Source organism: Carassius auratus, chromosome 34, assembly GCF_003368295.1.
Source record: "Carassius auratus strain Wakin chromosome 34, ASM336829v1, whole genome shotgun sequence".
NCBI classification, from domain to species: Eukaryota; Metazoa; Chordata; class Actinopteri; order Cypriniformes; family Cyprinidae; genus Carassius; species Carassius auratus.
The window spans coordinates 11,986,449-12,002,182 of NC_039276.1; the positions used below are offsets into that span (position 1 = coordinate 11,986,449).

Genomic DNA, 15,734 nt, shown 5'->3' on the forward strand with positions numbered 1-15,734 from the left:
TTAGCGTTGACCTCCTTGATGAATGATGTACACAGTGGTCACATTGTTGTCCATGCAGATCAGCATATGCTTGTCCTGAAGCAACAGTTGAAACCAACGCAGGACAGGTAGTACTGCCCACAACTTTAGGCAACAAATCAGTCTCTGCAGTCGAAGTCCTGTTTAGGAGCCTGAGGCTGCATGTCCATCCACACGGCACCCCAGCCTGTCTTGGGGTGTCTTTTGTAAAAATAACATGGCTGTACACTTCCAAGGGTAATCCTACCTGTAGAAGATGAGTTATGACCAGGAGCTGAAAGTCTGGTTACAACTCAGCATAATCGACATGCTGAGTGTGCCATCTTGGGACTCGGTTGAATTGCCAGTGCTAAAGAAGTCTCATACGTACCAATTCGAGTGGCATTACTGCAGCTGCAGATGACAAATGCCCCTGGAGCCTCTGAAATTGTTTCAGTGGAACTGCTGTTTTCCTCCTGAATGCATTCAGGCATCTTAAACTGGAGCTTGTGTAGGGGCCCGATTCAAGACACAAAGATCCAGGACTTGTCACAACCCACCACTTTTCTTGTACGATGAAAAGAGGGCAGTGTCTATGACAGTGTCACCAAAAAGGCCGGCTCGGGAGATGGGTGCATAAAGAAAGCACACTTTTTCAGCATTGCACATCTCTGCAAGGTTCAGTCAGAGATGGTGCTCCGAGCCAACCAAGGTTAATATGGTCTGGATGAGGGCCTGTGCTGTGACCTTATTCACCAAGAGGAAAACTCCCAGGTGGCCCCACCATCAAGAGCATTTAGGGTGGAGGAGGCTGAGAAGCAGCTTTGGGCAGAAAAGAGGTGAATTTGAATTTGAGAGGGTGGATAATTCCACTCCAGCTTGATATTTATGGGAGCCTGGGGAAACACGGCCATCAACTCACTGAGCCCAAAGGGTTAAGGGGTGACACTGAGCTGATGCTTCATCATCACTGGACACTGGCTCACACTCTGATGCAGTGACTGAAATCTGATCCTCCTCGGAGACCAGAATAACAAGCAAGATCAGTCATAAGACAGATCAGTGGCATCACTCAGGAGCATAACCCCTGGCGCAAACTTTGTGCTATAATCCTCTGATCCCCCAGAGCGCAAATCAGTGCATAGCTGAGTAGAGGCAGAGGGAACTCAAACCCTCATGAAGAAGGACAGTAGTGATCACGGCACTCGCCATGCCCCCCAAGGATGTGTGCTGAGCCCCCTCCTCTTCACTCTGCTGACCCATGACTGCACACCGCCACACAACTCCACACACCTTATTAAGTTTGCGGTTGACATGACTCTGGTGGGTCTCATTAGCCACAGAGATGAGACAAACTACAGGAGCGAGGTGAGCTGCCTGGCCGGGTGGTGCAGTGACAACAATCTCTCTCTAAATGTGGAGAAGACAAAGGAGATTGTAGTTGCCTTCAGGAGAGTGCTCACTCAGCATGCTCCTCTGACCATAAACGGTGCGACTGTGGAAAGAGTGAGCAGCACCAAATTCCTGGGTATGCACGTCACAGAGGACCTCTCCTAGACTGACAACACTGCAGGACTAGCCAAGAAAGCACAGCAGCATCTCTACTTCCTCCGCAAAAACTTAGAAAAGCCAGAGCCCCGGCCACAATCTTGTGCAGCTTTAACAGAGGCACCATTGAGAGCATCCTGACTAGCTGCATCACTGTGTGTGTGGTAGGGTGCATACAATCATTATATCTGTACTGTTTATAACTAACTGGTTTGCACTCTATCTGCCATGAGTCTTTTGCATGTTTAAAAAGACGCGTACCACTTGCTCTTTTGGGGGAAAACTGCTCCTTTTTTTTCCTTTTTTTTTTTTTTGAGGCACCCTGGGGGATTCGCTGCAATTATCTGTGCCAAACACTGTTTAAACTCCGCTGAATTTGCTGTCAGAATCACCTGCAGCAAGAGATATTTCACTTCTCTTCTACTCTTTTAGAGATGAAGGGGAGAGTGATTGCTCAAACATGGCAACCACTCTGCTCCGAAGCAAAAATCTGAATGAGTGGGTGCACGATGCCCTGTTATTTACCCGTGTGTACGGGGGAGTGCCTGGACATGCAAATTCCACTCGCCAATGTTCATTGTCCTGTTTTTTTTATTACTCAGAGGTGATTAAAACTCCCAAGTGAGACCCTAACGTCAGTGTCAACATAACGTTGAACATGACTGACTGAAAGGGAACTAAAATAGTTCATATAATAATAATAATAATAATAATAATTATTATTATTATTATTATTATTATTATTATTATTATTATTATTATTATTATTGTTGTTGTTGTTATTATTAATATTTATATTATTAATATTTTTGTTTATTGAACAATGTATATTATATTTGTTTGTTTTTTTCTGAACATTGATCATGTGGCTTATACACAAATATAGTTCTCTGGTGTTTCCCGGTTGATGTCTTTCTGCTGTGAAGCTTGTGTTATTTTCTATTTCTTGTGTTATGTAAAAAGTAGTGACTAGTCATATTTTAATGAGCCCTTGTTGGATTGCATGTGAAAGAAACAATAGCACTCGTTCATTTGTTCCTTTATATTAGAGTGGACACGATACACTCCCTGCAGTACCCATATTTATTAATCATCTGTGATACTAAAATTTCTTGAATTAGGATAATTAAAAATCTGTTTATCATTCTGAGGTAATTAATAATGAATGTTCGTTGTTTCCTTATTTTGTCTCCAGACTGCATGCATTCTCCTTCCCTCTGAGTACTTACAGTATATCCTATTTATGGGTTGTATCCTCTGAATGGCAGATTATCTATTCAGATCCACATCATAGTAAACATTACTAATGTAATTATGAATGGATGAAACAAATTAATGGTAAACAAACAGTTTTATAAAATGCCTTGGTTTACTTAAAGTGAAGGAGGGGGTCAGTGATTTCAATGAGAGGGAAAGAGACTAAACTATGTCCTTTTGATCTATACAGTGTGCACTGCCACTGGGACTGGAAACCTATCTGCCTATCTGCCACTGTCTCGCTCTGTGCCTTTTAAATTTCCCTTGAATCATAAACTGTGTGTGCCAGTTTCTCATTCGATCTTTCCTTATGTGTGCAGGTGCTGGGAGCTGAGTGCAGGAAACATCAAATGGATCTACCAGGTTCCCATTCTGACAGCCATTGGGGTGAGTGAAACTGACATTAAAAACTGTCTGGATCTTAATAGAACAGCGTGAGAACCAAGTGATAGACTAAGAAACAGTTAAAGACTGAGGCAATTTTCCCTGAGGAGGGAGAAATTGTCTATCTTAGTTAACCTTTATTCTTTTGTTATTCACCACTGCAAGATGAAAAGCATTTTACCAAAGAGGGCAAATGTCAGAAGAACTGGCAAGAACATTACCATAATTACAACTTGAATGTGTGAGTTTCTACCAGTTTTTCCAATTATTGGATGCAGACAATAACATGATTCAGGCATGGGCACAGTCAGGAGAGCCTGAAACGTCTCAGCGGGGGTGCCTACATGTTAACCTCACTTCTCCTTTCTAGTTCATTATGTTTCTTTAACAATCTGAGGCTGAATTAAAAAACAGGATTTATCACATTGAACACAATGGTTTTCAGATGCTGTTTTGACTATTAAGATAGTTGACCACCAAGCCATGCATACATTTACTGTAAGTGATGCACAGTGGCCCCCAAAAACATTTGAAAATTTAACACTAACACTTAAAATATATATATATATATATATATATATATATATATATATATATATATATATATATATATATATATATATATATATATATATATAGAAAATTAATTTGAAATTATATATATATATATATATATACACACATATATAATTTCAAATTAATTTTCTATTCTTCATCAAATCCTAAATAAAAACACTACCATGTTTCCAAGACAAATAATGATCAACATGATCGTTTTTAACATTGATACTAATAAGAAATATTTCTTGAGCAGCAAATCAGCAAATGATTTCTGAAAGATCATGTAATACTGAAGACTGGAGTAATGGCTGCTGAAGATTCGGCTTTGCCATCAATAAATTGCATTTCAATAAAATAAAACAATTTTTTTAAACTGAAATAATATTTAGCAACATTACTTTTTTTACTGTATTTTTGATCAAACAAATGCAGCCTTCATGAGCATTTTAGGCTTCTTTCAAAAGAAGAAAAAATTACAGACTTCAAACTATGCCATTGAAATGTAATTAGTGCCCCTTTTCTACTCTAAAAACAAACTTCTAGCAAACTACAAAAGTACTTTAGTATTAATTTGTTATCATTCTAGATTCAGATATATCTCAGCAAATCTTAGCGCAGATGGGTCTATCACTAGTATGCATGGTCTAGCAGTTTGATGCTTGGTCACATGACACCATTGTTTCTGTAAGGCTCTGGACCTCACAGCTGCTGTTGATTGCCTGCTGCTAGCTGCTTTCTGGGCAATCTACTGCCATCCATGTAGCAGAGAGGGTCATAATGGATCCTTTCATGACACTGTGAGCAGGGATGAACTTGACTCTGGACAGTTGGTTCTCTACAGAACCGGAATATTAAAGAATTTATTCTTGGGTTACAAACTTTCTAAAGGACTTTGATTGGGCCGATAACAAGTGACACTATTTGTTGTTCTTAGTCATGCTGGCAGAGGCAGAGCCAGCACTTCTGACAGGAATGAGTGGGCCGGGACCAGCAATTACTCTGTGAAGGCACTGAATTTTTAGGTAGTGTCACTGAGTGCTAGAAATCAACCTCACTGACAACGCTAGTAGATGCTACTTTTAGTACAAATAGCACAATTTTCATACACTGTTTGTGTATATCATTTGACAGTATTTACATCTTGGTGCAAATAAAATGAGATTTATGCTTTTTTTACTTGGCGCAAACGTAATCTGCCACTGTTAATTCAAACTGCATCTATGTTTTTATACTTACTGTGAATAGCCCCATGTAATAAAATCTATTTAATTGCAAATGTAGTGGTAGTGGAATAGATATCTTACACCTAACATGTGTCTGACATACTTGTTTTATTCCTCGCCGTATTTTTAATTGAAAAGAATCTTGCTCTATCGGACCTTTGAATAATGCTCTACAGCACAATCAGCTCATTCTCCATCACTGCATCCTCAAGGATACAGAGGCAGGCAGGAACAGAGGCAAAGGCAGAGGCATTGCTGAAAGGTTAGCTTGTTTGTTTGAGTAAATTACTTAAAAGGCCCACGAAAGACTGGAAATTCTGGTTTTAGTTTAGTTTAGGTTTTAGTAATCTCCGTACTGGTCAGAGATTAAATTTTGTATATCCAGCTATTCTTTTTGTGCACATCGAGCAAATGTAGTTTTCTATGGGGGATGATGAACTGCCTCGGCACAACTACTTTTTTCCATAGCTCTGTTTAACTTGTGTCAGGCAGCACAACTGGACTTCTCCTTACAAGTTACACACACAAGGCTATTGAAGTTGGTCTGCGTGGTTGTAAAAAGATGTTACCAACATGACTTTTGCCCCCCCAAAAAAAGACTGAAAATGACTAAATGTTCCTCAGCTCCATTTCACGCTGATCTGCTCAGACACTGAAATGACGAAATTTCACACTGTGTCATTCAGCTTCACATGTTAACACACTGAAAGATTAACCACTGAATAACTTTTTGAAATATTATTATTATTGCCATCTCATATTTTGTGACTTTTTTTGCAAATAAATGGTTATAAAATATGAGACAGAAACTGAGCAAGAAGTGAATTAATATGTCCTTCTTTCTTCCCTTTTGCCTCAAAAGTATATCATTAAAAGACAGTGAAACAAGTTTATGGTTGTGCTTTTTCTCCTCGGTCCATATGTAATATGGATAACAATTAATAGCAGATTCAGAGTAAAATTTGGCCAGTTTAAACTCATGTGTTGCAAACCATAAAAGCACATTTCCATTTTGTCTCATACTCCCACTGAACAGATGGTGAGTGTGGGGCAATATTCTGCAGAAGGGGTCATTTAAATGTGTGATTGTCTTGATTGGAAGTGATATCATAGTTTTTCTGTTGCATGTCGAAGAGCACCACAGGCCCTGAATGGAAAAATGTGGTGGGTTTTTGTTTAAGAAGAGATACAGTGTATTCATTTTTGATTTACAATCATTCAATGATTCACAAACATTTTATTTTTGTCTTTTTAGTAATTTTCATGTCTTCATAAAATAACTTTCACAATGCAAACTGAAATATTTTATTTTAATTCTGATGGTTACGAAGCTTAGTAAAATAAAAAAATCAGTATCTAAAAAAAAATTAATATTTCATTCTGAATTAATTAGTTTGATTAATTTTGAGTATAAATACTGGGTACCTCTTGGGCTCGTTTAGAAACATGCAACCACAATTATGGGAAAGACTGCTGACTTGACAGTTCAAGATCATTGACACAAGGAGGGGCGGGCTGTTTTTAGAGTGCTGTATCAAAATATATTAATAGAAAGTTGACTGGAAGGAAAAAATGTGGTAGGAAAAGGTGCACAAGCAACAGGGATTATCACAGCCTTGGGAAGATTGTCAAGAAAAGCCGATTTAAGAACTTGGGAGGGCTTCAGAAGTTTCCGAAGTCAGAGGTGATTTGGGGAGATGTAGCATCTGCTGGCGTTGGTCCATTGTGTTTTATCAAGTCCAAAGTCAATGCAGCCGTCTACTAGGAGATTTTGGAACACTTTATGCTTCCATCTGCTGACAAGCTTTTTGGAGATGCTGATTTAATTTTCCAGCAGGACTTTAGCACCTGCCCACATTGCCAAAACCAACGTGATTTGCTGACCATGATATTACTGTGCTTGATTGATGAGTCAACATGTCTGACCTGAACTTCACAGAGAATGTAAGGGGTATTGTGAAGAGGAAGATAAGACACACAAAGTATGTTTAGGCAGGGAAGGGCTTTTATTAGCTGTTACCTTTTACTCAGTTCATTCTCTTTGTTTTTTTTTTTTCTTTCAGCTGAACTTCCTCCTGTTTGTGAATATCGTGCGGGTTCTTGCCACCAAGATCCGTGAGACTAACGCAGGCAGATACGACACACGGAAACAGTACAGGTTTGTGCCTTCACTCCCACTGGGCCTGTTTTCATTCAAGTGCCTTGAATTTTTTAATGCAGTGTTGTACCAGCCCAAATTGTTTCTGTCATTACAGTGGCACTGTCTCTGCTATTAGATTTCTGAGAGTGGAAACTGTCCCTACAGCAGTTATTTATTTCCTTATGTAATTTAGGCAAAATCTTTCATCTGACAGCTTGGAGGCAGAATTGCCTGTGGCTAAGAGATGCGATAATAAGCTTCCCCTACACCTACTCATTCTCCAGTTTGATTCAGGTTGTGTTTTCTTTCATTCCATCATATGCTGAAATCTGTGACACGTTTTTAAAGACACTGGCTATGATAGATTTGATCTTGTTTCATGCTGAAAGAAACAATTTTGGCTTCCATCTTTGTCTGCGTTTGAAAAACAACGCTTTTAAACCCTATAAAAGCATATTTGGATCTTGCATGTCAAAATGTTATTCTGGATGCACTCTGAAAGAATCCAGTTTGGAGCAAACACAATGCCAGTGGATGTCATTTTGATTTGCTAATAACAGTATCATCATTGTTGCCTCCCTGCTAATAAACAGTACAAAGAACCACAGGTGTCAGCTTGCAGAGCTAGTAGAACACACATGAAGACACAGACAGTCATATTTACAAACACATCAGCAAATAGTGTGTTTTGCTCAGCCAAAAAGAGCTTTGTCATAAATCGAATAGAAATGAATCTTTAATGCAAATGACCTTGTACGCTCGCACATCACATCGTTTGACTCTCATTTGACACTACTTTTACTGGAACACTTCAATTAAAAGAGGATTTATACCTCAGGATCTTCCAGCATTACTTTTCCCCAATTATTTTGAATGTTTCTTTTCATGACTTATTTATAAGACATTTTAACCTGTCTGGCAGGCAAGGTGTAGCAATTTAGATGTTGCACATGTCTTTATTCTGATTAAAGCCACACAGAGGTGACAGTTGAGCGGGATGCAATCCATCAAACAAGGATTAAAGACAGACTTTCTGAATTCATAATATAGCAACTGCGTCATCACACACAGGCAATAAAAGGTCTTGTGTCCTCTAGTCATCTGAATATCCATATGATAACGTTGCAGTGGAGAGGATGATTCATAGTAAATGACATCTTCACTATCAGTCTGTTTCTGGCACAGATCTATCATGTAGTTTCTGAAGACTTGAAAATAAATGGGCTTCTTTTACGATGATTTTATATTTTTATTGGAGCTCCACATAATCTGCCCCTGTTTACCTTAAGAAAAAATACCAGCCTGAACATTAATTCCTACAGGTGCGATCACATTAGTGAAAGTTTTGTGAAACTTTGTTCCAAAGTAGGTTCATTGTCAATAGTAAAGCGTGCATCAGGCATGCTGCACTGCTTACTCAGAGGTCACTTCCAAATCAAGCAGTTCAACAGTTTTGAATCCGATGGGAAATGTGCAAGAGGAAATTTGTCGCCTTGTGTCCCTCATGTAATTTCAAGATTGCGCTGATCCCTAATGAGATGATTGCATTTCGCTCTCTGAATTTTGCTGTGCAAATGTAGCTCGGTATCTGTTTTTGTGTTCCACAAAGGATAGAGATTCAAACAGGTTTTGACACAAGGGTGAGTAAATAACAGAATATTTTAGTGAACTATCCCATTCATTCACAACATATTTTCATTTCTCTCTGTTCAGGAAGCTTGCCAAATCTACACTTGTGTTGGTGTTTGTATTTGGTGTGCACTACATTGTGTTTGTTGGAATGCCACACACATTCGCAGGTCTTGGCTGGGAGGTGCGGATGTATTGTGAGCTGTTCTTCAATTCTTTCCAGGTACCAGGAAACGAGTCCTTTATTTCATGAATGGCTAATGTAATCAGTGATCTCTGCAAGTCAACATGGATTTGTTTTTCTTTTGATAATCCAACATCTTAAATTCAAATTTGTATACAATTATACATATACTGTGCATATATTTTGCATTGATTAATATGGATATATTATCCATTAATAAAAGGGAAAAACTAAATAAAAGGGAAAAACACTCTTTATTTACAAGCCTGTGCAATGAAAAAAAAGCTCTGGTAATGAAACATTTTTGTGCATTCAAAGCATTTCTTGTACTATAAAAATACTCCACTGTTGCAGAGGGAAAAAGAGAGAGAAAACTTCGCTAAAGAAATGAATGGCTAATCTTCTCTTAAAAATTTTGTAAATTTTTCATATTGCAAGGAAAATAAAAAAAAGTGGTTTATTTGGGAAAAACTCAGATATTTAATACAGAACACAAACTATGCATGATAATAGTTTACAACTAGTAAATATGTTTAATATGGACCCACAGATGTTGATGGGAATTTTGCTTACATGTACTGTAGATGATCGTTGCAAACTGCACAAAATAAAATCTAGCATGTAGGACAGAGAATGACAGGTCAATCCAATTCACAGCACTCCAAATAGGCTTGACTTCTCATGACACACCACATTGATTTCTGTCAGAGAAGTTCAGTTGTCTTAAATGACAGGTGCTGGTTAGGTTAAGAGCTTTTTTTTTTTTTTTATCTGGCGCTGGATGACACGATTCAATGCATGTCCTTCACATCAAGAATACATCACTTCACTTTACACTTATGGTATCATCAATTACAATTCACAGAACTGGGTAATGCAATAAAATGATTTTATGAAATGCAGAAACATTGAATTTGTTTTTATGCTGCTAAATATAATATATAAACTAAACAGATGGTCAGTGTCAACTGTAACTACTTAAATACCCAATATGAAAATAATGATGCCAACTCACTGAAAACAATCCATGACCAAGAAAAAACATGGACCAGTGCATCAATTAACTGTTTATAACATATGAACATTTCCCCGAGATTAATCTTTCCTTCTTTATCACCAAATTGTGACCAAACTTACAAATTAATGTCTTTATACATGTGTTTCTTTATAAAAAAAAAAAATCAAATAGTGATTGTGAAATAGAAAACTCCAATTTCTGCGGTTGGCTAATGAATTAATATTGCTCATACATTGGGCCCTATAATACACCCGGCTAAATGTGACGCAATGAAAATACAGTTGTTCTTTGTTAGTTCATGTTAATTTACAGTGCATTAACTAATGTTAACAAGCTCAACTTTTGATTTTAATAATGCATTTGTAAATGTTGAATTTAATGTTAACAAAGATTAATAAATGCTGTAGAAGTACTGTTCATTTTTAGTTTGTTCAATTTTTATTTTGTATTGTAAAGTGTTACCAATTAATCTTTGCCACATACATTAACCTGCACCATAAATAATCAAATTATTTTTCTTAACTAATATCTATTTTTGTTTTCTTCTAGGGCTTCTTTGTGTCTATCATCTACTGCTACTGTAATGGAGAGGTGAGCATCAGCAAAGCTGCTTATTCACAATAAAGGGGGTTATCACAGCATGTGCTTTTGTATTCTGTGCTGTTTTCTCATTCTTTTTGGACACTTTGGCCTCTGCATTGAGTGCCTGTCACACATGTAAAGACTTCTTATTTCTTGTTTTCTGTTATGCTGGTGCACACTGTGCACAAATAATCGTAGACCACACTCTTAAAAATAAAGGTTCTTTATTGGCATCTATATATATATATATATGGTTATTTTACGAACTATTCACTAAAAGGTTCTTTGGGGGACCAAAAATAGACATTCTATGGCATTACTGCAAAAACCCCTTTGGAACCTATTTTTAAGTGCAATTCGAGGGCTGCATTATTCTAAGGAAGCAGACTTCAAAGGCTATATCTTCAAAGGCCATGAAGGTCAGACCGAGTGTTGTTAAATGGGATGGTCTAGCCTAAGGAGTATGGCTCTTGGGGCCTTGCTGGCATTGACAAGCAGCAGTAATGTTTGAACTGGACTTTTGTATTTTTTAAAGTTATATTCAGTTGTCTGAAAACAAGTCAGGGTCCACAACCTGTCTAAATATTTCAACCTTGGTCCATTTATGTACATAATAAAAAGTATATACTATCTCTGAAATAGCATCTTAATAAGATGCAAATAAATGTTTAAGGTCTCTCGTAACATTTGTACCATTGTATATTTAAGTCAAACCCAGCAATTATTTTTCTCAAAAAAAAAAAAAAAGGTGCTGTTGTTGCCAGAGTTCAATGAGTTTTGAGATCGTCTGGGTCATGAGGGATCCATTTCTTGAATACTTTATGGCCCAGGAAATTAAGGATGAATCAGTATTGTGGATTGGGATACAGCTGCAGTGGATCTCTCACACTAAGAAGTGTTGCACACTTAACATGTTCTAGTTTAACTGCTGTTTCCTACCTTCTGGGATTGTCTGCGTACCAAAACCATGTAAGGACGATGCGCTTTATTCTTGTAGTGTGACCTTGGCTTTATGGTGTCTTGTTTAGAAAGCCTGTTTTCCACTGAAGTGAAGAAGGGTTGAGACTGGTTAGAATGTGGATGGGAGACCTTCTTCAGAAAACTAGGTTGCTGTTGGAAAAGGTGTTAGGGTGGCCAGGGTGTGCTCACCCAGTCTTTCGGATGAGTTGTTAAACTAGCCCTGACTCTGAGGTCATTAGCAATCCCAGGGGGCTTCTCAAGAAGAGTAGGAGTACAACCCTGACATGCTGGCCAAAATTGTTCTTTGGCCTCCTTTCATCATAGCCTCCTACTCATGCCTATTTAAACTGACTGGCTACAGCACTTGGTCTCCTCTCCACCAGCAGTCAGTGTGTGGTGGGCGTTTTGGCACGCTATGGCTGTCTTTGCTTCAGCCAGGCAGATGCTACAAACTGGAGGTGTTAATGGAGATCCCACCACCCACTAAAAAGCTGTGAATGCTATGTAAATGTAACAATATTGTTATCAATTTAAACATACTGTAGTTAAACTTGAGTAGTTGAGTTAGTTTTAAAACAATGGCCCAATCAGAACAAGCCAGTGGGTGGAACAAGTGTGGAGTTGTGTTCACCATCCCAGCTGTCGGGGTAGGCTGTTGTTCTTTAATCTGTGTTGCCCTGTCTAGTTGTTAAATGCCAAATTCAGCCTTGTGCAAAATTCAGAATTAAAGGATTAGCGCCTTTTCAATTCCTGAGTGTGAATTTGAATTGAATTGGCTACACCAGTGTCAAGCTCAAATCCTGGAGGGCCGGAGCCCTACAGAGTTTTGTTTCAACCCTGCTCCAACACACATAATATTTTCAAATAAGCCTGAAGGACTTGATTCGTTGGATCAGGTGTGTTTAATTAGGGTTGAATCTAAACTCCGCAGGGCTCCGGCCATCCAGGAATTGAGTTTGACACCCCTGGGCTGCACCATTTGGAATGACGAGGAGAAGAATTTACTAAATTGTAATTGAAAGAAAAATTGTAACAGGTAGGGGGAGAGCAGGGCGCAACCTAACTCTTTTTCAGTTTTGTAAAAATTCACATCTAGTTCAGACTGTATATTTCAGAGATTATATTTTTTTCCCCACATTGATTTCACACTTGTCTTGTACAAATATGTGGTTTTGTTTTAGAATTAGTGTATACTCCCAAAAGAATGGAAGTGCTCATGCTAATTTCATATGCAAAGATGTTAATTATAGCAATGAGCATTTCCATTGAAGTCTTACAGCAGAGACTCCTTTTTTTAACAATTAAAGAGTGTTTTTAAATCAGAGGGATAAAATCAGTGTAGAAAATTTCCTTTTATTTCTTAATTAGAAGACAATTCTTGATGTTCTTCATCCAGTGAACAACACAGTTATCTAAGTGGGCTAAATTACGGATCATTTTCCATTGAAAAAATACTGTAAAGTCAGTGTGCATTTCAACATCTAGTGTCCTTTAGCATCTAACTCTGATCCCCAGGTCCAGACTGAGATCAAGAAAACATGGACACGGTGGAACCTAGCATTTGATTGGAAGGGCCCGGTGGTGTGTGGGAGCTACCGCTACGGCTCTGTGTTGACGGGCCTAAACAACAGCACCAGCAGTCAGTCCCAGCTTGCTACCGGTGGTCCTGGCACCCGTTCCACCACGCTCTTCTCCAGCCGAGTCTACCGCAGCAGCGGGGGGCCAACCATTAGTGCCCATGCCTCCTTGCCAGGCTATGTGCTCAATTCAGATGCTGACAGCTTGCCACCATCCATACCTGAGGAGCCAGAGGACAGTACAAAGCAGGTCGATGACATCCTGCTGAAGGAGTCCCTGCCCACGAGGCCCAGCAGTGGCCTGGAGGATGACGAGGAAACTCTGTAGATAATGGTGCGATGATATACAGACAAATTGGGTATAATAGCACATTGGGCATTGGTTAAAGAGCAAAAATGACAGTTTGTGACCTGCAGCACACACTGCTTTGGGTGGCAACAGCACCTCAGCAACGAGCACTTCCTGTTCAAGCTGTGACACATAGTTTTGTTTTTGACACATTGCCATACGCAGACAGATTGATATGTTCATGGCAAGATATCTCCACTCATCACTTTAACAAGAAGTATTCACAGCTATGGAAATGCTGATGAATAAAGTTTCTTGTTGCTTCATGCAGTTCTTAAACTGCCATCTGGACAATGTGAATACTTGATTTTTTTATTTTCAATTGCAACACCAACTTTTTATTTTTGAATACTGGTTTCAGTTGCTAAGATGTCATCAAGTCAACAGCATGACTTCCACATATTTGTGTAGACCATAGAATCAACGCTCAGGATCATTTTTATTAAGAACTATTGAAAGTTGGGGTGAAAAAAGTCTCCATTGTCCGTCATGTATTCCACTACAGAGGAAAAATTTTAATAATTCAATAAAATGTATTTCAGATACATAACAAAATTCGGACAGTGCTGGTTTCTTAAATGTAAGAATTATTTTCCACTTTATCACTTACATCACATCCTGGTTTGAGGTTGTTTAGATCAGAAACTCTGAAGCTACATGTCAGGCACATCAGAGGCCCTGTCTACACCTGGTGTTAAGATGCACTGAATACAGGTATTAACAGGGTGTAAAAAGTTTTGAGCTTGTCCACTTTCAACCACTTCCAGAGTTTGTCAAAAATAGTAGTGTGGGGGTCATGGTTAAATGAATTCAAACAGCAACAAAAGACCACCTTTTCTTTGCCTTCTGACCTAAATCTAAAACACTGTGGCATACATTGTTGAAGACCATTTTTAAACTTTGCCATCTGAAATCGAAAGATCGGTGTGAAGGCCAATGTTGTCTTACCAGTCCTGTTTCTAAAACAAACCCACAGCGTTCAACAAAGTTTTCCAGATATCATAGCAGAAACGAAAGCTGCTGCTATCTGTATTGTTTTTAATTGTCTCCTTTTATGTATTAATGTAAGTTGTGTGAGCCTTATTCAATATTAGATCAAAAAATCTGAAAAAGCCCACATATACCCTCACCAGTAGACCCTCCCATCAAATCAGGACTGAGGTGGTCAAAAAGAGATGGATAAAAACACTGGGTGTAAATGGGAATGTGTCTCGCTTGTGTACTTGTGATCCGATCAACCAAAACATTTCTTAATACCAGGTGTAAACAGAGCAGAAGGTTAATTAACAATAGACCAATCTGGTTTGGGTGCAATGAGATGAGACAGGATAGCAATGGTAATCTTGATTATGGATATTTTTTCTATTTAAATTTTGTTTGAATTGCACCTATTATGCAATTTTTTATGTTCCTAATTTTGTTTTGGGAATTTACTACAATATGTTTACATGCAATGTAAAATAAACACTTTCATTTTCTTGAAATATGTTTTTAATATCACCTCATTTTCCACATATTCTCAAATGTTTGTTCGAATCAGTTCTAAGAGTCAGTTTCTAAACCCCTCCTTTCTGTGAGCCTACTCTGCTCTGATTGGTCAGATGGCCCAGTCTGTTGTGATTGGTCTTCTGCGTACAGCACATGTCAGAAACGATACAACTATTGCCAGAGTTCCACATTATGAATGCTCAATATAAAATATAAACATCTATTATTTATCATGCTTACTGGTTATGATTCAGTGGAGCCAGCTAGTCCAAACAAACAGGACTGATCCGTCTTTCTAGAGTAAGTATTTTGTGAATCCTGTGTTGAATTTTAGTGAAGCAGATGTCAGTAAAATGATGGGAACACAAAAATGATTGGGGCTGTACTGCTGTGGTACAGTGGAAAAAATGTCCAAGGTACATAGGTGGGCTTATGCAAATATGTTACCCCATGACGTATAACCATCACGTAAGTGGGATTTGAATTTTTGAATTACTGATGACTCGTTTAGGCTGTTCAGAGTCGATTCTTTCTTTTGGGAGACAATACATTTTCATGTACTTTATATTTGATATTTTTTTTGTGTACTTTCGGTTTTACATTTTGGGTCTACATTCACATATAGCTACATTCCTGTAGCTGCATGAAAGGCCCATTGATTCATATATTCCATGTCTAAAGCTCATCAAACAAAAAAGAAAAAAAGTGTATTTTGCTGAATATATTGCATATTAAATATTTTTTTTACTTTAACCTGCTAGTGATGTTATATTTAATGTTTGAATAAAACAGTTATGAAAACAGTATTTTTTTTTTAAATGACAGCCACTGTTTAAA

General features: G+C 38.1%; 1 protein-coding gene across 1 annotated transcript in view; it reads left to right on the forward strand.

The window, feature by feature from the left end:
* LOC113053212 (parathyroid hormone 2 receptor-like) overlaps window positions 1–13,874 on the forward strand; it is a 43,738-nt gene extending 29,864 nt beyond the window's left edge. Inside the window, exons 9-13 of the mRNA XM_026218050.1 lie at window positions 3,123–3,189; window positions 7,034–7,128; window positions 8,824–8,962; window positions 10,491–10,532; window positions 12,999–13,874. Of these exons, the coding sequence (XP_026073835.1) occupies window positions 3,123–3,189; window positions 7,034–7,128; window positions 8,824–8,962; window positions 10,491–10,532; window positions 12,999–13,388 (733 nt within the window). The 3' untranslated portion in view covers window positions 13,389–13,874. The remainder of the gene's footprint in view (window positions 1–3,122; window positions 3,190–7,033; window positions 7,129–8,823; window positions 8,963–10,490; window positions 10,533–12,998) is intronic.
* The last annotated feature ends 1,860 nt before the right edge of the window (window positions 13,875–15,734 follow it).